Raw genomic sequence first — 21,907 nt, forward strand, 5'->3', positions numbered from 1 at the left:
GAAGGAAGGAAGGAAGGAAGGAAGGAAGGAAGGAAGGAAGGAAGGAAGAAAGAAAGAAAAGGAAAGAAAAAAGAAATGTATTTTGGTTATTTTCACAATAATATGGGCAGCTACTCCTAGGAAGGAGTAAGAGCTCACGGCCAAAGGAAGAAGTGTCTGTGTCATAGTAATTGTCACCATGTGTGTCAATTCAGCATTATGTGGGGCCCTGGGTGTCCCCACAGCCCCCACAGGTCAACCCTATCAGGTTCTGCTCACTGTAGTATTAGCATAAACTCTTCATCTGCCATTGCTTCATAGGGGTGACCCCTGACTGTTCACAGGAAAGTGTCAGCTCAGACACTGCTACCACCTCTCACAGAGACCTCAAAGCTAGCTCAGGTCCAGGCTATAACAAACAACAGATCTTTTGAGACCAACCAACTCTGTGCACAGACCTGTCCTGGGTGCTGCTAAGCAAAGAGAAGAAAAAAATCATCATCACTATCATCACCACCATTACCACCACCTCCACTGCTGCCACCACCATCATCATCACCATCACCATCATTATCATCACCACCACCATCACTATCATTATCATCATCACCATCACCACCATCATCACCATCACCACCATCACCCCACCACCACCATCATCATCACCACCACCACCATCACCCCACCACCACCATCATCACCATCATCATCACCACCACCATCACCATTAGCACCATCACCCCACAACCATCATCATCACCATCACCATCATTATCATCACGACCACCACCATCACTATCATTGTCATCACCACCATCACCCCACCACCACCATCATCATCACCATCATTATCATCACCACCACCATCACCACCACCACCACCACCACCATCACCACTACCACTATCATCATCACCATCAGCAGCACCACCACCACCATGACCACCACTATCATCAAGGTCACTATCATCACCACCATCATCACCATCACCACCATCACCCCACCACCACCATCATCACCATCATTATTATCACCACCACCACCATCACTATCATTATCATCATTACCACCATCACCCCACCACCACCATCATCACCATCATCATCACCACCACCATCACCATTACCACCATCACCCCACCACCATCATCATCACCATCATTATCATCACCACCATCACCACCACCATCACCACCACCACCATTACTACCATCACCACCACCACTATCATCATCACCATCAGCAGCACCACCACCACCATGACCACCATCATTATCATCACAGTCACTATCATCACCATCATCATTACCATCACCATCATCATCATCACCCCCACAAAACTTACATAGTGATCACTACATGCCAGGGAGAGTTCAGTATTAACTCATTTAAGCCATAGCAACTTTATGGGACAGGTGTTAGCAATAGCCCTCTTTCACAGGTGATGAAGTTGAGGCCTTGAGAGATTAACTGGCTCAGGGTCACCAGGTGCTAACAGTAAAGCTGTAATTCCACCCCAGGCAACCGACACCTGTGTCCGTGCTTCGCCCTTCTGGGGAATGCTTTCCCATGAAAAGAAATGGACTTCCTGCCCTTGGGATGGATGGAAGGTTGAGACCAGCACACAAGGAACAAACTGAGAGCAATACAGCAGATGGCTGAAAGAGGGATGCAAGGAGTAAGGACTGCAGCAGGCAGAAAGATAGCCTACTGCTAGAGGAAGCCTCTCCACCTTCCAGCCACAATATGGTAAAGCTTCTACTGGGTCAGGCACTGTGAAAGTCCTGGGGATATCATAATTTCTCTTTAAAAGTTGCCACCTGTATCACACTTTGTCCTGAGACAACACACAGGATATAATGACTGAGTTGATCCTAAGCCTCTCCTATTGGGAAGAACTAAATCATCCTCCCAGAGCACAAAGCAAGCTTGGTGCTTTTTGGAGTTTAATACAGGGAAGGAACAAGGAGGGTGGGAAGAGGAAGGGGTTTAGGTTGGCATTCGTGGGACCCCACCACCACCACCTCACCAGGCTACACAGTGGACCCTTGACTAAGAACCTAGCTGACCCATCAACTTCCTATCACAGCTGTCACTCCCTTGCTTGCACAAAGATATTTCCAAAGGACCCAGGCCTACACGTTCCTAAGGAAAGGTATTTCATATCCTTAAAGCCGAGCTCCATTTCTCTGGATCTCAAAACAAAGTTGAGAAGTTGGTCTTAGATTCACGAGCAGTTCTGAGATAACAGAACTTGGGATATGAGTTGCCAAAAGAAAATCCAGACCAGGAAAAACAGTGGCAAATGGTAAGTGCCAAATAAAAGAGACTGTGAACTCTTGAAACTCAAATCAGCCCTTTGAGAGATAAGACAGTAATTAGCAAGCTAATTGGAGCACATGTTATTTAGTGCTTAATGTTTACCAGATTCTGTATTAAAATTTACACACAAAAAATCATATTTAATGCACATTTAACACTCACAACCACAGCGCAAATTCACCTAACTTGAATAAAGTCTGACTTTTTGGCTCTGCTTTTAAGAGGACCATCACATTCAAAGGAACCTCTGTGTAGCCATTAAAATGATAGAACAGACTCCATCAACACTGTAGTCCCTCAAGGAAATACCAAAGTGGCATTACTGTCCTAACGCACAGGGAACCTTCTTAAAGATTGTCTTTCCCCAGTTCCCTCTCTTACCATGGCTCATGTGCTTGACAGATGCCCTGGAATCCTCTTTCTTCCCTCAGCCCAGAGGGAAAGAGACTCACTCCCAATTAAGTCTGCATGACTCTATCTCCTTCTCTGCTTCTCTGCCCTGGTTCCATCTTTGTTCTTCAGCCAGCACCTGCCATTTGCAATGGAAATCCTACAAGGCTCCATGTTTTACCCTTACCCACACCCCCAAATCTGGGTAATAAAGACCCCAAAACTATTAGGCAAGGATAGCAGACGCTTCTTAGCCAGCAAGGGGAGGGCAGGGGGAAGGTAGAGACAGAGTTTTGGTAGCTTTTTGACCATCATAAATTAATTGTGAGCCATAATTTACAGATAAGAACGAGGCTCAGAATTAAGTACTCTTTCAAAAGAAGCTAGTAAGTGGATTTGAACTCAGGTCATTTGCAAACATATAATAAAAAGCTACAAATAGCTGCCACTATCCAAGTGCTATTAGTTCATGTGAAATAAATGTGCAGTTCCTACCACTCTTTCCTGGGTTGATACACAAAATATCCTTTCCCGTTTTTCAATTTTTTACCTCTGGGATATCATAGACACAGAGACCCACCTACTGCACACACACAGACCTGTGCAAACACACTCACCACGACCCACACTCACGCATGAGAAACATTCCCACGACCTCACCTACTGTGGGGGTGAAATCTCAGGCTGCCTGTATGCTGGCCATTGGTAGCCTGCTATTGGAAATGGCTCCTGAGAATCCAGCATTTCTGCATTTACCCTTCTCTGCTAATTTGCAAGGAAGCAAATTCTTTTCACCAGCGTAGAAATAGCCCTAAATATGTTTGTGCTGCAGGAAAGGAGGCAGCTGACCAACATTCAATTACTGGGGCCAGTGCACGCAGGCCAACCAGCTCGGGCACATCTTGCTACCCACTGGGAAAAGAGAAGGGAGGGTGGGGGTTGCTGCCTCAGAGAAGTGGGGTTTCTAAAAATAACAAACACTGTTATATACAGTGTTCTGTTATATATAACAGAAATATTTTGAAAAATAATGATTAATTTTTTTTTCCCTTTTGCATTTCCTCATGCATGACATGTGCTTCAGCCAGCTAAGGTATACACTAGTTGGGTGAGGTAGACTGGGGGAGGCTGGTATGGTTATAGCAGGAAGGCAGAGAGAAAGAGTTCATGCTCAGCTCATATTATTGAAATATGATTTCATAGTAAGATGATAGCCTGAAAGCTAGGCATTGGCAAGAGAGAAAAGATGTTCTAATCACTTTGGCTTCTATTCAACATATTGACAACCAGGCAGGCAGGCAGCAGTAGTTATTGAGCCCTTTTCTGTACTATTCCAGAAGATTTGTTTTGTCTTTAAGAAACTCAGGGGATAGAGGCACACCACAACCAAATAAACAGAGGTAAGATAATACTAGGTGTCGATAAGTGCTGTGAACAAGATAAAATAGGATAATGGGATGTGGGATGTGTGTGTGTCTGTGTCTGCATCTGTGTCTGTGTGTTAGAAGTGGGCAGAAGGCCTGTTTTACTTAGGGAGTTCAGAAAAGACTTGTTGTGGAGGTGACATTTAACCTGAGATTTGAGAGATGAGATAGCAATCAAGCAAAGATCTAAAGAACACTGTTCCAAGGAGAAGTAACAGCAAGTGCGAAGGTCCTGAGACAGAAACAAGTTTAGAAAATTGGAGAGAAGGACAGAAGGTCATTGCTGCTGGAGTATTATAAATGAGCAGAATGGAGAAATAGGGAAAGGCAGATGTTTGCAGAGGGTAGATTCCATAGGGCCTTGAGACTAAAGCAAATGATTTAAATTTTATTCTTATTACACTAGAGATCCATATTGTTTTAAGCATGGAAGTGACACGATCTAATTTATACTTTTAAAAGATCACTCTTGTCACTGTGTGGGGAAAATATGTCAGGTTTTCTCAGCTACTGACCTTTTGGGCCATGTGATTCTTTGTTGTGGAGGGTGGGGGGACTGTCCTGTGCACTGTACAATATTGAGCGGCATCCCCGGCTTCTGTCCACTAGATGCTAGTGCCACCTTCATCACAGTAGTCATGACTGAAAATGATTTCCAACATTGCCAAATGTTCCTTCGGTGGGGAGGGACTGACCCCAGATGAGAACCTCTGCTCCATGCGGACGCAAGAAGTCAGAATCCCAGTTAGGAGCCTGTGTCTCCCAGTTCGGAGTATCTGTGGTCTGAGAGAGATGGTAGTTTAAATGCTGATGGTCTCTTCCTCTTCTTCCAAGGGCAATAATCCCATTCAAGAGGGCTGCACCTTTTTGACTAATTACCTCCCAAAGACCTCACCTCCAAATACCATCGTACTGGTGATTAATATTTCAACATATGAAATTGGAGGCTCAAAAACATCCAATCCCTAGTCACTGGTCTAGGAAGATGTGATTAGAGATGCCTGGCACCCCACCACCATCGAGGGGCTTGGTGCCCCCCCATAGACATGACATCACTTCATGTAAGAAGCACCCACAATGCCTGTAGCAATTGAGCTGTCACCAAGCCAGCAGGCAGAGACAGGCTACAGGGAGTTGCCCCTCCACAGTTCTTTCCCCAGCAGCACTGACCTAACTGAGATAATTGGGTTGAGGGGTAGTAGTATAAACAGAGCTAATCCTAATACTTTAAACACTAGCTTTCTTAAGCTATACTCTACAAAATAGAGACCACTCAATTTTGTTCATTTTTGACTTTGTATTTGCGTTTTACTGAAATACATCCTCTGTGCATAAAGTGGGACCAACTTGTGACTCCATGCCTACCTTTCAATCTGGCAGTGAATCAGAAACCCAGGGGCCAGGTGCTTCCCTTGGCTCTGACCCTTGCTTTAGAACCTGAGTGAGGTTCTTTACCTCTCTGGATCTTCCTTTCTTAGGGAAATGAAGGGATTAAACCTCAAGCTGTCTAAATCGTCCAGTTCCACCCACCTGGGCTTTGAAGAATGAACAAGGTGTGAGAGCACGCTTCCCACTCACCCTCCATAACTGTACACAGTGCGGGTGAAGACAAAACCAGCCACCTACTCCCTAATCCTTCAGTCCTTAATTCTTTGACCTTCAGAAAACGTTGGGTCCACTTCTCTTCTGGCTGTCATTCCTAGCCCTGCAGAGTTGGCCTTGGGGATTAGGACTGGTAAGGAGCAGTAAACCAGGAAGCCTTAAGAACATTTCCCCTGGAGGCTGGGAAAGCACATCAGAAGGAAGGACCCTGTTTTCCTTCTTCCATTCTCTCAGCGCTTCGCTGAAGCTGAAGGGAATGACATCACAACAAAACAAAGTTGCCAAGACATACTCTACAATAATGTCCTCACATGGTTACATTTTCTGCAAATTATAGCGTTTGGAGTATAAATCAGAGTAATTGTTTAAATCAGAGTGACTGTTGAAACAGATTTCCAGTGATCAAATCAAAAACGCAATCATTCTTGTGGTTCCTCCGGTGCTTGGAACCCCACATACTTCTGAAACTGTCGGTTGTCAGTTACACGGACTGTTTACATTAACATGCTGCCCTACAGAGAAAATATATATTTTAAGAAGAAAATGTGAATCCAGGGTTACAAGAATGTTTCTGAAACAGCTAAGTCATCTTGTTTCAAGTAAAACCAGATGTTTGCATCAAGAGAAAGCCAATCATTTCTTTTAATTATGCTCAATGGTCAGGCCACCAAGAATACCCACATGTGTACACATGAGCCGGTGGAAATCAAAGGCTTTGTGACAGAGAAAGCAATCAGCAACTCCCAGACCACCAAATGGCATCCCCAGCACCAGCTCTGGGCACTTTTTGAGTTCCGTCTCTGAGAGTCTTGAGCCAACATACCAAGCAAGGGCAGGCTTAGGGATGGATTCTGTAATCAAGGCTGAAGTTCACAGAAAATGCACCTCAACAGTTAAACTGTCCTCTTAAGTGTCCTCCCAGGACACTTCACGATCACCAAAGACTCAGGAAAGCACATAAAGGCAGAGCCCATTCCTCCTGTCTTATCCTGAAGGAGATAGATACATTTGGGGTGATGGGGGGTTGGGGGAGGTGCCATGCCTGCTTGCCTCCACAAACAGTGGAGGAGCCAGAGTTCACAGAAGCTTACCTGTTAGCTTGGCCTCTTCTCTGATGCACCCTGAGGTATGATGACCCTGGGGAAAGTTGTCCAAGTGTCTGGCAATGACATCCTAGACAGGTGGGCAGAGGGGAAGGCTTTGTAAGCGTCAGCTTCCCCCTAAGGTCCAGGCACAATCTTAGAGAAGGTCCACTCTCCTGAGCAGACATCACTGTCTACAGGGTGTCTTTCCTGGTGGAGTCACAGAGTCTTGATCTAGGAAGATCCTTTAGTCAAAATGTCCCCCACAGCCAAGGAGAGTGGCCATGCCTTTGAGACATTCCCCAAACACAACCACAGCACCTGAGCCTTCCCCCAAGTAGATGGCAGGTCCTGAATATTTGTTCTAAAGGATACTGCAGAATCTAAGTATTGCTCCTAACAGTGCTATAAAAACACTCCTTTTAAATCTGTTCCCCAAACTTCATTGCGTAGGTACCAGCCTCACAGTATCACCACATACTATTATTAGTTTTCTTTAAATTAACATGCCTTTTTTTTGTTTTTACTTAAATAGCTTCTTTAGTCTTTTCCTAAAATATTCATGAAATCAAACTAAGATGTGTTAGTTGTATATCCTTTTAATATGTGTTAAAACAAATAAATTCCATTAAAATAAATGTCATTAATGGGGCGCCTGGGTGGCTCAGGCGGTTGAGTGTCCACTTCAGCTCAGGTCCTGATCTTGCAGTCCGTGGGTTTGTGCCCCACGTTGGGCTCTGTGCTGACAGCTCAGAGCCTGGAGCCTCCTTTGGATTCTGTGTCTCTGTCCCTCTCTCTCTTTCTCTCTGTCCCTCCCCCACTCATGCTCTGTCACTCTCTGTCTCTCAAAAGGGAATAAATGTTAAAAAAAAATAATAATAAATGTCATTAAGTAAATTTCCACAAAATATATACCATTAAATAAATTTGTTAAAATAAATATATGCCATTAAAATAAAAACACTTATCCACGTCTTGGCTAAAATCATGTCACACGTTGCCATTGCTACTCACCCATAGCTGAGGGAAATACAGCTCTAAATTATTGTGTAGAATTCTAGTGTTTCTTCCAAACTCTGAATCAATTTCTTTTGATACAGGTATCAAGGCCATACCTGTATCCTTCCCCATGATTCCATGAGCCCTGAAACCAGCTTCCAGCATGGTGTTTCCTGATTGGAGAATTAAAGCCCCTACTTCATTTGTTCCAAGAAACAACTGCCATTTTCCATCAAGAGAATGAAGAAGGGACACTTCTCCATGATTCATCATGACAGGGTGTGGACAAGAACTCAAATACACATTCTAATGTTTTCTCAAGGTCTTCACTTGTAGAAACAGGGATATTTCTATTTTTTTTCTAAAGGGACCAGCATGGGAAATTGTAAAGGAAAGCAATTCTTCTTTATTATCTTCTTAAGCAAATATTATTATTAAACTTATTAATATTATTAAAATAATATTATTTAAAAATTATTATTAAGGATTCTGCTTTGAACTCAGCCTAGAAATCAGAACCATGCGCATGAAGCAGGCCATTTGGTAATCACTTCTAGGCTGCAGTAGACTGGTGATGTCCTCAAAACAAAGCCATCATGGGGATTCGTGAAGTCGGAAGACAAGTGAATTGTTTAAAGATAAAACACTCCTACTTTAGACCCTCGGATCCCCATAAGATGGGGGTTTAATAACATAAATGACTGTTTTGAAAAGTGCTTTGACTCCATTTTGCCAAATGTTTACTTGGGTCATTCCATCTTATCAGTTAAGTACCCAGACTTGGCTCCAGGCCACCTATCCTGTCCAGTAATAGTGGGGTTCACACATCCTATTGCTTCGCACAACTCTGTGACTTCACAGCCCAGAAGCGTCACCTGAAGTACCCCTGCTAAAATTCCACCCACCCATTCGTCCGTTCAACCTTCTAACAAACAGTTGTTCAGTACCTCTTAAATGCAATGATCCAAGCTATTCGCTTTGGAGGATTTGAAGATGCATTACTCCTGCAGACAACTGACCTTTTTCAATGCAGAGACAGTGCCAGGAGCATTTAGTCTTCTTAATTTACTAGAAGTAAATCTCAGAACAATACAGCATACTGTTTAAGTAAGAAATTTCTCAGAAAATCACTTCTCTTGCAGGAGGTTGAGTCAACAACTGAAGGGAATTTAATTAGAGCTTTAAATGGAGATGCAAATAGGTTCTGATACCAGGAGAAAAGGAAGAGGTTGAGGCAGGTGGCAAGACAAATAAGTTGCATGCTATAAACCTCCAGTCTCACTCTTAGCAGCTCCAGAAAACACTGTTCAGACCCAGCAGAAGACCTGGCATATAGCAAAGTACCCTAAAGCAGGTGGACCCCATCAAAACTTTGACTACATGGTAGGTCCCCCGGGAGGAAGCCTCATCCCTCGGTGCCACTTGCTGTTTCTGATGTTTGGTAAAGACACTTGCAGGGAAGGAGACCAGCTGTGGGCAGTCAAGAAGAGACAACACCATCTTAGGACCCAGAGGCCTCATGGCTGCCCACCCCAGAAGCACCGACCTTCAACCTGGCCACCCCAGGCAGGGCCCTACAGCAAACTCCTGCTGCCAGTGAGGCTGGTGAGGGCTGCTACCCTAATCCCATGGCCTAAAGCCTTCCATAGCCCAACTTCCCACACTTTGAAAGAGTTACTCAATATTCAAACGTCTGTCCTGTCCACTGTCACACGGGAATATTTCTCAAGGCAGGGGCCTTTAAGGACACCTCACAACGCACACATTGAGGTACTATATACTCCACCTGGGAGTGAAGCTCACCTTGCCCCTTCTCACAGGCAAACAGAATCTGGAGAGCCACAGGCCAATCAACAAACCAAGTTGGAAGTCAAGGGCTGCAGCAAGTTATGGATCTCACCGCCAGAGGGCAGCCCTACACAGGTGCGCAGTGTCTCTCCCCATTTGTGAGAGGAGAAAACTAAGGTTGGAGGAGGGTTTAGCAACACGCACAAGAAGTACAGGATAGATCCAGGCCCAGAACCCCAGCCTCCCACCTCCCAGCCAGCACTTTCCCACTTGCCCCCAAGGTGTCAGGAAAGGGATGTTTTTGATGGTTTATGTATCTTTATTTACAGTCAATGAAGTTGGCTGGTCAGAGCTTCAGCATCTCTCCCCACGCCCCATGGGATCCCCCACAATCCCTGGGATGCCCTAACCTTTTTTTTTTTTTATCTTGAACCACGGGGAGAAATACATTGCACATTGCAACCCTCATTTAGTATTCTATAGATCATACACAAAACTGAAACACATTTTTTACAAAGTAATACCTATATTCCTAAGACAACTGTACTTGTCCTATGTCTTTTTTTTTAATGTTTATTTATTTTTGAGAGAGACAGAGACAGAGAGAGACATAGAGCACAAGTGGGGCAGGGGCAGAGAGAGAGGGAGACACAGAATCTGAAGCAGGCTCCAGGCTCTGAGCTGTCAGCACAGAGCCCGACCTGGGGCTCAAACCTGTAAACCATGAGATCATGACCTGAGCTGAAGTCAGATGCTTAACCGACTGAGACACCCAGGCGCCTCCTATGTCTTTTTTTTTTTTTTTAATGTTTGGCTACATTAACTTCACTGCCCACTAATTGGTTGCCAGTCCTAGTTGAAGGCTGGCCTGAAGAATGGCCCTCCAAGGAAAGTAGGACATTCAAGTCCAATGTAGTGTCATCCCTTGTATGACCTGGGTGTCACAAGAACTTAGGAGGGTTTCTCCAGTTGAAGAAGGAGAATAACAGGCAAACCTTGGCCTAACATTCAGCCTCACTCCGTCCGTGGCATTCTGCCATTCATTCCCTCAGCAAACATGAAGCCACCACCAAGAATTCAGCCCAGTCCTGAGCCAGCCCTGCCAGACAGTGATTCCTACCTGCAGACATCCCTGGGGCCAGCCTTCCCCTGCAGGCTGCAGGTCCTAGAAGCCATGTAGGGTCCCCATTCAGAGGCTCTGTGTGAAAAAGAAGACAGGGATGTAGGGGAATAATCTGAGGCCAGAGGGTCAGAAGATGCTCACAGCCTAGGGGCCTCACCAGGCTAAATCTGCAGCAGGAAGTTTTTGACTGGAGGCCAGAACCTCAGGGGAGGAGCCCAGAGGCAGAGCCCCCAGGATGTTCCCTCCTGTAGCCAAAACATGCCTCCCCCAGACTCAGGCAATAGCCCCCTCCCCCTGGGGGAGGGCACAGCTAATAGATCTGCCCAGAAAGTGCTTCCTGACACTCTGCCAAGTATTTCACTTGCTCAATTTCATCCCCTCACTCCTAGCATGTTATTTTATGAAGAAACTCAAAGGAGGAGACATCTATCACTGATCAACCCTCAAGTGATCCTCCAGTCCATCTTGAACCCAAAAGCAGTTCTCAAATCCAGTTCCCTGATGTCTGGGAAGATTCCTGGTGAGGTCCCACCATGGGACTAAAGCTTCCAGCGTCATCTCTGATGGGGCAAAATGCAAGACAATAAAGAAAATTCTCCAAACCCTGACTCGGACAGGGAGCCCTAGGGCCAGGGCTCTGCCCCCTGAGGATGCTGGTTCCACCCCCAGCATGGTCCAGAGTCCCTGACTTCCCGTCACCTCATGGTTCTGCAACTGTGGCCCCAAAGAGAAGAAAAATGACTCCAAAAGAGTTGAATCAGTTCATTGCAAGTGGTATTTATTGGGTGTCTATAGGGTACAAAGCAGTGAACTTAGCATTGAGGGAAGGAAGATGATGAGTTCACCCCAGTCCCTGACTTCAAGTTTTTCCAGTCTAGTTGGAGAGCTAAGCCAAGCATTGGCTTGGGTAACACCCTGGCAAGGAGCCTCCTGGCCTTGCTGGTTCCCACTCTGTTCCCTCCATGAACCCACACTCCACTCACCTACTGTAGGATTGCATGTATCCACTCACCTGGTTGCTGCTCAGATAGAGTGTTGCTCCTTTGTGAGCAAGTCGGAGACAGGCTACCTGCTGGCTATCAAAACAAAGGAAAGGGCCATGAGGCAGCTTCTCTGAGGTGGAAAAGGAAAGGAGTGGCTTCAGCTCTCGGGTCTCCGGAAAGGAACACAGCACTGTGGGCAATTTAATTTTAGCCCACTGTCAAACTTATATAGAACCAGGAGATAATAAATCTGTGTCGTTGTGGCAATCTGTTATGGCAGCAATAGGAAGCTAATGCAGATGTTGGCCCTTTCTTTTGGAGCCGGTACCCTGTTGACATCCCTCCTCTTCAGAGCAAGAGGAGAGAGACATCATTATATGAGACAAGGCAGACTTCTCTGGAAAGCCAGCTCCACAAAGAGAACTATCTAGCTTTAGTGGGGAAGGAATCAGGAGCTGGTTCTTGGAGAGACAGAGGGAGGTGGCCAAGGGAAATGTGAGCTGGCAGAGGAAACAGATCCCTAGCCCACCCACGTGCAGCCCAGGAGCAGGGCACCTGCGGTTGTGTGCCCCGGGGAAACGTGGACAGGGAGCACCCTAACCCTAGAGGCCCCCATACAGAGCAGGCACGCAGCTGCCAGTGGAGCCAGCAGCCTTCTAATGAACCACGTGGCCCTGGGCAAGAAGCCACCGGGGTGGCAAGTGGTCACATGTGAGGCCCCTGGTTCTCCCATGCTTCCCCTTGGTTGCAAAGCCATGAGGTTCTGATATAACACAAGTGAGGAGGAGAAGCCACGAAAAGTGACAGATACTATACATCAACTGTGTCCAGGGGCCGTTTTACTAGATTTAGTTGTGCTGTCGGAAGATAGGGAATTATGACCTCTCTTGTATGCCTTCACAACCCGTGAAGCCCTGGACCAGGCAGGGCCCAGGAGTGACAGCAGGTACAGGGGTAGCACTCTCCTTTCTGCCCTCTCTCAGACCAGACTGGCACTGCTCACACCTCCCCACCCCTCTCTGCAAACAGGGCACAGGGTGGGTCATTGGTCCTTTCAAAGTCCATGACCCAAAGGCGGGTCATGAGTCCTTGGTGAGTAAGTAACGCAGAGGAGGGTGAATAAAGCTCTGACTCTGAGGCACGTTTAACTTCAACCAGCAATGCTGGCTCCGGGGTGAAAGGAGCCTCAGGGAACCAGGATGGCTCCTGTGGTCATCAGCCACCAGCCCTGGCCAGCTGCACCCAGACATCATCACACTGGTCCACGCTGCCACTCTTGTGCCACTGCTATCACTGGGGACCCTGGCACCCAGTCCCTGCCTCCCTATGTCATGTCACAGCCACACCTTCTGAGTGCTGACCCCTCCTTAGGGCATTATCCTCGGGGGGGGGGGGGGCGGCGGGGGGGACTGGGCATCCATTGCTGTTCCCAGAACCCAGGGCTTCCTCCTGCCCCATCCAGACTCCAGAAATCTCCTTCAAGACCTGGTGGGATGGATGATGGGGAGTGTCTCCTTCTTTAAGTTTCCTGCCAAATGTCTCTCCCTCCCTCTGCCTCTGTCCCCCCTCCCTCATTCTCTCTCATCTCTCATTCCTCTATCTCTGTCTCTTTCTGTCTCTCCCTCCCTCCTTTTCTCTCTCTCCTTAAACCCTCCAGGCTCTAGCATAATCTTGTCAATGGTTTTAGACATTTCGGAAACAAAATCCAGGAAAGAGAGTGTCTCACACACGACTTGTGCTTTCAGACAAGCCACAAATCTCCCCTGAGGAAAGAAGCCCACAGGCTGCTAACTGCTTGAAAAGGGGATGGAAAATGGCAAAATACAGGGAGGGACAAAAACACAATTAAAATGTTAAAAGGTTGCCCTGACACAATAAAAATAATAGCCATCTTTTTGCAGCTATTTATTTAATAACTCGTGACCCAGGGTCCACTCTGTGCCAGAACGGTGGGTACTGGGGTACTGTGGTCCACACAGAGGCTGGGCCCCTGTTTTCACAGGCTTTCCTTCCGGGAAACTTCAGACCACAAACTCTTAAAGAAACGAGGAAGCATCCATGCCATGCAGAGGACAGGGCACTCAATGGCCCAGAGCCGGTGACTGCATTAGACGGTGGGGCCGGGTGGGGGCGCGGGGGGGCAAGGTCAGAGGCGGCCCCTCTGATGTTTACACCTAGACCCAAATAATAGAGGACACAGATAGAACAGGACTCACCTTTTATGTGCTGAGCACCTTCCATGTGCTGTTCTATTTAATTCCCACAGCTGAACTATGGAATCTACCTTGTCTCCATTTTACAGATGAAGAAACTGAGGTTCGCAGAGATTAAGTTTCTGGTCTGAGATAACACAGCCCGCTGCAGAAAGTGAGGACCAGGCAGATGTGCAGTCTATCTGGCTCTAAAGTCACATGTCCCCTACTCTGCTAGGAGAGACTAATTGCATCCCTCTTGGAATTTTCCCAAATGTTCCAGACAGAAATTTCTTTCCCACTAGGTCCTGACGTTTCAATCTTTCCTCCTCGGTCCCCTGGAAAGGGCAACCTGCAAGGCGGTTTCCATGCCCACCACCGCCTCTCATGGGAGAGGACGAAGGTGTCCACCAGCCACCTGGACTGGCCTCGCTCTCGCTGCCGCCCTTCTCACTGGGGCGCTGGCCTTCTTGCACCTTCCCCTGGGACCCGGACGGTCCCCCCCCCCGCCCCCACCCCCACCCCCTCTTGTGCAGCCCTGTCCCACAGGCCGGTAGCTGGGACAGAACTAGACCTGCGTGCTGAGAGGAGCCTCAGGTGACTGGCCAGTGGTATTGAAGCCTATTTTTATTCACAAAAAAAAATCTGTTCTGTATTTTATTCAGCTTTGGGGCAAGGAGAGGTCAACTCTCTTCACCTCTGCTGTAAGATGAGAATACGGCAGGAAATGAAATGACAGGGAAGCCAGCCCAGGAGAGGGAGAAGGGCAAATTACAGGGAAATTAAAAACCTGTGTTCAGATCAGAGTGGAGGGTGTCAAAGCTCCCCTTCCAGGGGGCCCTCCTCCCCAGGCCGCGGGCCAGCTAGATGCCTCGCTTGACAGACTCCACGTGACGGCCGCTGACTCGGATGCTGGTGGCCCAGCACAGGTGCCACCCGTCCTAGCCTCCAGAAGGAGGTCCTGGCTTCTGCCCGCTGCACATTACCTGTGCCTTCCCGCTCCACAGGATCAGTGGAAGGGACTTCACCAAGGAGCAGAGCCCGACAGCCGGGTGTGCCGGTGCATGGTCCTCATCGTCCTCATCGTGGTTCCTGAGTGACTTCTGTGAGCAGGGAACAGGGTCCCCAGCCATCAAGTCAAATGCACGTTAGTTATTTGGAACTCAGATTAAGCAGCTCTCTGTTCCCTTGCTCGCACAGAGGCATGACTTCAGCTCTTACCTATCCTTCAAATGCCCCTCCTCCACATAGCCCTCCCTGAACTGGAGCAGAGACTATGGTTTTGGTCTCAGCATCCCAACAACTGGAACATGCCAGGCACTTTTCCTCTTGGCCTGCTGGGTGCAGAGACGTAATTTTAATTGTAACTGGAAAATAATCACCGAGCACCTGTTATGTGCTGGGCATGCTGCTGGGTCTGGGACACAGCACAAGTTTCTGCCCCCAGAGATCCAACAATATGGCGGGCTGAGTAACTGTGCTCAACTCACTGTAGCAGGAGGCCGGGAGGGGAGGGCAGGACTGACGTTTCCACCAGCCGTGGGAGCCCAGAAGTGAGAGGATCCGGGTCAGCTGATTGGAAAAGGAGGCATCGCAGCGAGGCCTTAAAAGGTAGGCAGAATTCTGTTCTGTTTGGTTTTGTTGGTTTATTTCGTTGCTAAAAGAAAGACAGTGGCGGAGCCCTGGAGGAGAATGGCATCCCAGGAGGAAGGGAACATAAGCAGAATCACGGGATGGAACGCATAAACCCTGGGGGCAGGGGGTGGGGGTGGGGGGGGGAACAGTGGGGAGAGCTGTGAGTCAGTCTGCTCCGGCTGCCTCAACAAAATACCTCACAAGGGTGGCTGAAATGACAGAAACTTATTTTCTCACAGTTCCAGAAGCTGGAAGTCTGACACCAAGATGTCTGCAGGTTGGTTTCTCCTGTAGCCTCTCTCCTTGTAGACAGCCACCTTCTTCCTGTGTCCTCACACGGTCTTCCCTCTGTGTGCACGCAAGTCTGGCACCACTCTGTGTGTCCTGATCTCCTCTTCTTGTAAGGACACCAGTCACCTTGGATATAGGGGTCACCTTGGATATAGAGGTCACGGCCTCATTTTAACTTAATCACCTCTTTAAAGGCCTTATCCCCAAATATAGTCACATTCTAAGAGACTGGGGATAGGGACTGGGGATGTGAATTTTAGGGCAACATGATTCCGCCCCCACAGCCAGCTTGCTTGAGGAAGAGCGTGCATGGACAGGAGGAGCTACATGGTAGGGAGACAAGGAGAACCTTAGGTTGAGGGCAGATTTCATAATCTCTTGAGCACAAGACTAATTAATTCATTTGGTTTTTATGCTAAAGGTTAGTGTTGCCAAAGCATGTCCCATACTCTGCTGTGTGCTAATAGATGTTAAGCAAACAAAAAGACACAGTCCACAGCCAAGTCTGGGAAACCAGTGCCTTCCCTGCAGGTCTTGTCAGGGCCCCTAGGTGGGCCAATGTGTGTTGTAAATCCTCAAGACAAAAGCAAGATCACAGAAGCCAATTTTAAATAACACCTAGTGTGACAAATACTGTAGTGAGCACTACTGAAGGTCTTGGGGAGCCGGAAAGATTTTTGAGCAGATGAGAAATATGATCAAATCTTAAGTTGAAGGCTATTGCACTGGGGTTGAAAAATCTTGACTGTCAGAGACAGTTGAACACCAGCAAGGGGGCATGGGTAAGTTCTAGAAGGCTGGGCTTCTGTGGGTAGGGTAGCCTATGACTGAGCAGAGCTCTCTGGCATTCTAGGAAGCTGTTCTGCTGCCTCATCACCCATTCCATTCAACAGGTATGAATTAGGTCCCTACTGTGTACAGACCCTCTGGTCTCCCAGCCTGCTGGCCCCCCAACCTAGAGAGCATAGCCCAGTGCTCACCTCCTCCCTCACTGTCTGTGTCTCTGGGCAGGTTTTCTGTCTCATGTGGATTCGGGTCCGAGGACTGACAGCACCAGCCATCTGGGACCTGATACCTTGGCCCCTCTCTCCTTCTCTTTAATCACACAAAAGACCTAGGACATGTATTAGGGTAACTAGGACAGTCCTGGTGCCTCAAGGCTGAGCTGAGGTCCCGCTGCTCTGGCCCAACAAAGCAATTACAGGGAATTCAAATACATTCCTTTTGGAACAAAGACTTCTATTTTCCGGTTCCCAGGCGGTATAGACACATTCCTGGAGGCAGTCATTCTCAAGAATTCAAGAGGTTCAGTCTCAGCTGAAGTCTCGGGCAGATTGCAAGTGCTGATTTGGGGGAACTGAGACCCAAGCATCGGGCCTGGGCAGAGGAGACTGGTTGGATGAGAGCAGTAATGAGGCCGCAGCTGGGTCTTTCTAGTCTTGCTCCTCAGGAGGAGGGTGGAGCCCTGCAGGAGAGGGCCAGGACCCAGCGGGAGGGAGTGGTGTGCAGAGCTGGAGGGGCAAGCACGGCAGGGAGCAGAGAGCCCTGGGGTTCAGGGCACTTGACTGGTAGTAAAAAGCCCCCTCTGAGCTACTCCCCCAGGGCTGCTAAGAATCTAAGTGACATATTTAGATGTAGCGGTTTGTAATCGGGGACTTTTTGATGCAGCCCCTTCCATACATTAAAAACTTTTTTTTTTCTTTTTCTGCTGTGCTTTTGTCAAGTAATATATATGATTCATACCCCTGTCTATTACCCAGCCCCCAAGCCCCACCTGGGTGCAGAGGGAGCTCTTTTACCCATATTGCTAGTAATTACAATTAAAAAAAGAAAGAAGAAAGAAAGAAAAATGAAAAGAAAGAGCTGAGTATTTCACGGGTACCTTTTAACGTTTATTTATTTTTGGGACAGAGAGAGAGACAGAGCATGAACAGGGGAGGGGCAGAGAGAGAGGGAGACACAGAATCGGAAACAGGCTCCAGGCTCCGAGCCATCAGCCCAGAGCCTGACGCGGGGCTCGAACTCCCGGACCGCGAGATCGTGACCTGGCTGAAGTCGGACGCTTAACCGACTGCGCCACCCAGGCGCCCCTAGAGGAATTTTTTTAAACTACCTTTTTTTTTTTTTTAATTTTTTTTTTTCAACGTTTTATTTATTTTTGGGACAGAGAGAGACAGAGCATGAACGGGGGAGGGGCAGAGAGAGAGGGAGACGCAGAATGGGAAACAGGCTCCAGGCTCAGAGCCATCAGCCCAGAGCCCGACGCGGGGCTCGAACTCACGGACCGCGAGATCGTGACCTGAGCTGAAGTCGGACGCTTAACCGACTGCGCCACCCAGGCGCCCCTTCATAGGTACCTTTTATACCACTACAACATGTCCCTATGTCAAAACGGTCCCATCAAACTGTCAGGTGTCTTTCAGGGTCGAGGGAATTCCTCTTGCCCTGCACCCCCCACGCCTCAGCACCCACGGGCTTCAGGAAACTGGCTAAGGCTCTGGGGTGAGTCTGGCCCTGAGGTGGGAGAGAGCCCTCCCCCCACCCCCCACTGCCCTCACTGGGCTTTCTTGGTCATTCCTGGGTAGCTTCACAAATGAACAGCCTACCTCCATCCAAGTACCCTTTCGTCACCCAGCCAGCCACTGGCATTTTCTGGGGCTTATCCACACAGGTTCCAACGGCAGAAATGTACACAGCTGTTTCTTCCTACTGGGACCCATCTTCCCTCCGATCCTATGGGGGAAGAAAAAATTAAGTACCCTGCCTACTACCAGGAGCTTTTCCTTGCCACAATCAAGCCAATGGCTTCGGATGTCCCAAGTGGCACAGAAACCTGAAAAGACAGCAGTCCCTTGGGCCCACATCCCCTCCTCACAGTCCGTGACCAAACACCACTACCGTGCAAATGGCAGGCGGCATAATCTGGTTCAGCTGCTGCCTCAGGTAATCCCACGGGACCGCCCTCCTGAAATGTGGCAAGAGCTCTCGGGCTCCCAATCTTGACCTTTCATCCAGGCAGGAAGCATCCTTCCCTGGACCTTAGTTTCTTCATTTGTAAAATAAACTCTACAATTCCTTCCAGTTCCCAGAGTCTATAATCCTGTTCTCCTATGGTTGAACATATGTAATGTTTATTTTGGGGGAAAGGTTTTGTTTTTTTTTTTTTTTGGTTTTTTTTTTTTTTTTTTGGCTTTGAAAGTGTAACTTCAGACTAATAGTCCTTTTGGATGACATCACGCTAATTCAAGGCTAAGTGAATAGTTAAAATATCGCTGAAGCATGCTTTCTATGGGGAAAAGAGAATGGGGAAAATTCCTGTCCCCCAATACATATGTTTCGAGCACAGACTTTCTTTCTCAGCTTTACTTCCGAAATGGAATTTTGCCCCTTTCTTCCAGACTAGAGGGACGGGTCAGGGGACCCCCTCCTAGGTCCGCCCAGAATGCAGATGCTTAGGGTTCTCAGCAACAGGGTCAGGGGGCAAACAGGTGGTGAAACAGGAAGTGAGTGAGTCTGGCGACAAAGAGAAGAGACCAGACTTCCAACCAGAGCCTGGTGCTTTGCCTCCAACAGTGTGCTTCCCCAGGGCTACAGCTCCTGGAGCTCTGGGGGAGCTTTGGGCAAGCTTCGCACAGCTGCTGGGGCCAAATGGGGGCAGATGGCCATTTAACCCTTTGGGCATCAGCAACACCGCCTTGCAGCTTTGAGACCTGACCCATGCCAGGGCCAGGGGGCGGGGGAGCCAAGAGGGCAAGCACAGTGGTACCAGCAAATGTGAGCTAACCTACATTCTGTTTTGGAAACCAGTTGATATGAAATAGAGTCGGATTAATGTGGTTGATCAATGTAAGGAGTTGCTACTGAGAATGTCAATATCTACCCAGACATTTCAGGGTTTAATGCCAAGAGAATGCTCTGAGAGGCAAAGAGGCAAACAGGTACTTGAGCAGACTTCAGGCTATTGAGCAGGGTAGGTGATATTGCCCAAGACCTTAGAAGTTTCACACTTTGCCCTAATTACAGGCTGTGCAGTAAGGCTGGCTGGGCTTCGGCGGGGCAGAAAGCTCTAGTATTTCAGAGCCTCGAAGGAGGGCAGGCTTTGCTGGCATATGGAGACTGATGACTTTTGGAGGCTCAGGAGCTATTTTCAGGCCTTTTCTGATGTGAGGCCAGGAAATCATGCTGTGCCCCCTTGCTTCTCTCTGCAACTGGCCAGGACATCCCAGGAACGGACCCCAAACTCCAATCGTGAATTGCTAGGTCACCAGAGGACACCAATTAATCAGACTATTTACAAAATCCTGTCATCACACGCCAGAGGGAGCAGGCCAGCCGATGCCAGTGACATTCTGTGGATTTCTTACAGCATGTTTTGCCCATCCTTTTCTTATTAAACATTCAAATCCTCTTTACGTCGCCTAAAACAGGACTCTGTTGTCTGCTCACCCGCTGAGTGCCAGTAATCGAAGACACATGCCTGGAGCCACACTAGACTGGATGTCCCCAGGGCCCAGCTCTACTACACTGTTCACAACACACACAGAGACACACACACCAGGCACGCATCACGCAGATGCTGCCAAGTCAGAGCCTCCCCCGAGACTCAGTCTCTCAGCCTCAGCCCCAGAGGTTTTAAGCTGTCCCTGCAGAGCTGACCCACTGTGGCTCCAGTACAAAACAGGTGTTACTACGGCAGGTACCACCATTTTTTCTGTATGGACAAACTGGGGCCCAGATGGAAGAAGGCTGGCCCTAAGTCACAGAATCCTGCTTAGTAGTCAGGCAAGATTTAGGGCTAAAGCAAAGATAGGTTTCTGTCCCTCCCCACAGTAAGGAAGGCACTCTTCCTGGCCTGAGGGAGCCCCAGCAGCCTGGGCCTGGCCTTAGTCTCTACCCCAGTTCGGAGACTGACCACTGATCACCACTACCTTCCTTACACTCACCAAGTCAGTATGTGGCAAACCCATGACCTTAGCTATAAAAGCCACATCTGATGGTGTCCTTCTTGCTCAAAGGTTCAGAGCCTGGTTCTAAGTCTTAACGGTGCTGTGCAGAAGCTGGCTTGTCCTGGCTCCTTGCCAAATGTCACAAATCAGGGATTTTTCTTTCCTTTTCTTTTCTCTTCTCTTTTCTTTTCTTTTATTTCTTTTCTAGAGAATGGTTTATCAGTACATCACTGCTTGCCAGACAGGATCACTCTGACTTCAATAAGATCCCAGGCCTTTGTGAGCAGAGGGGATTTATCTAAGGGTTCATGGTTGTAAAAACTGAAGCTAACTCTGGTAAGCTCGAATATGATTTTTAGGAAGGATATCCAGTAGCTTACAAAATCCATAGGAAATATGGAGAATCAGGATCAGGAAACAGGCTGGAATTCAGGGGGACTAGGCGGAGTGTGGCAATCTGGGCCATGGGAGACTCAGCCTCATGCTGCTGGATGCTCATCACGGTCCCTGCAGCCAGCGGGCCCTGGGCCTGGACCTTTGGTGAATTCCACCTCTGCCAGAAAGAATTCTAAATAGCTTCTGCTTCTAGGCATCTTTGGCTCCAGTTCCGAATGGATGCATTTGACTGGCTGACCTTTTGTCATATATCTGTAACCCCCAGCGGTCAGGGTCTTGAAGAGAATTCTCAAACCATTTCTGCTTCCATAGCAGGAGGTGGGAGGTTCACACCTAGCAGATTTCCCAAACAGACAAAATACTAAAAATGCTTACTATAGAAACACTCTCCTCAGACCTATAGACTGATGAGTTGATTGGTCCAAGAATCCTCCCCTCAAATCTGCTCCCACCCTGACAAGAATGTTTCCCCTCCTCTTCCCACTTACTTGGGATTTTACAACCTAAATCTTTCTTTTAGCCAATAAAATCCTTCTCTGAAATGGAATAACCTTCCCCATTCTTCCAGGGCTCAGGTGGCATATTAGTCATCAATTTAATCTGACATTTTCCTTTTACATCCTTGATTCAGCTCAACCAAGAGAGGGGGAGCCACTCGTAATCACGTAATTAATATGAGTTAAGTGTGTATACTCCAGAACAGCAGGTAACCCAAGAAATATTCCCATGTGGCTTTGGGTTATGATGTATGAACTT

At 47.9% G+C, this 21,907-nt stretch overlaps 1 protein-coding gene across 13 annotated transcripts in view; it reads right to left on the bottom strand.

Annotated features, from left to right (window-relative positions):
- LOC123384594 overlaps positions 1-21,907 on the bottom strand; it is a 152,457-nt gene that overhangs the window by 39,837 nt on the left and 90,713 nt on the right. For 10 of the 13 annotated variants that reach the window (XM_045054895.1, XM_045054893.1, XM_045054894.1 and 7 more), the window contains 5 exons: positions 18,416-18,542; positions 14,870-15,935; positions 11,721-11,784; positions 10,706-10,783; positions 6,808-6,889 (listed from right to left, as the gene is read on the bottom strand). In XM_045054895.1, the coding sequence (XP_044910830.1) occupies positions 6,808-6,889; positions 10,706-10,783; positions 11,721-11,784; positions 14,870-15,016 (371 nt within the window). In that variant the 5' untranslated portion in view covers positions 15,017-15,935; positions 18,416-18,542. Of the gene's footprint in view, positions 1-6,807; positions 6,890-10,705; positions 10,784-11,720; positions 11,785-14,869; positions 15,954-18,415; positions 18,543-21,907 lie in introns of those variants that run through there. The other 3 variants (XR_006595922.1, XR_006595923.1, XM_045054886.1) reach the window with 2 other exon arrangements.

The sequence above is a fragment of the Felis catus genome, chromosome A3, assembly GCF_018350175.1.
Source record: "Felis catus isolate Fca126 chromosome A3, F.catus_Fca126_mat1.0, whole genome shotgun sequence".
NCBI classification, from domain to species: Eukaryota; Metazoa; Chordata; class Mammalia; order Carnivora; family Felidae; genus Felis; species Felis catus.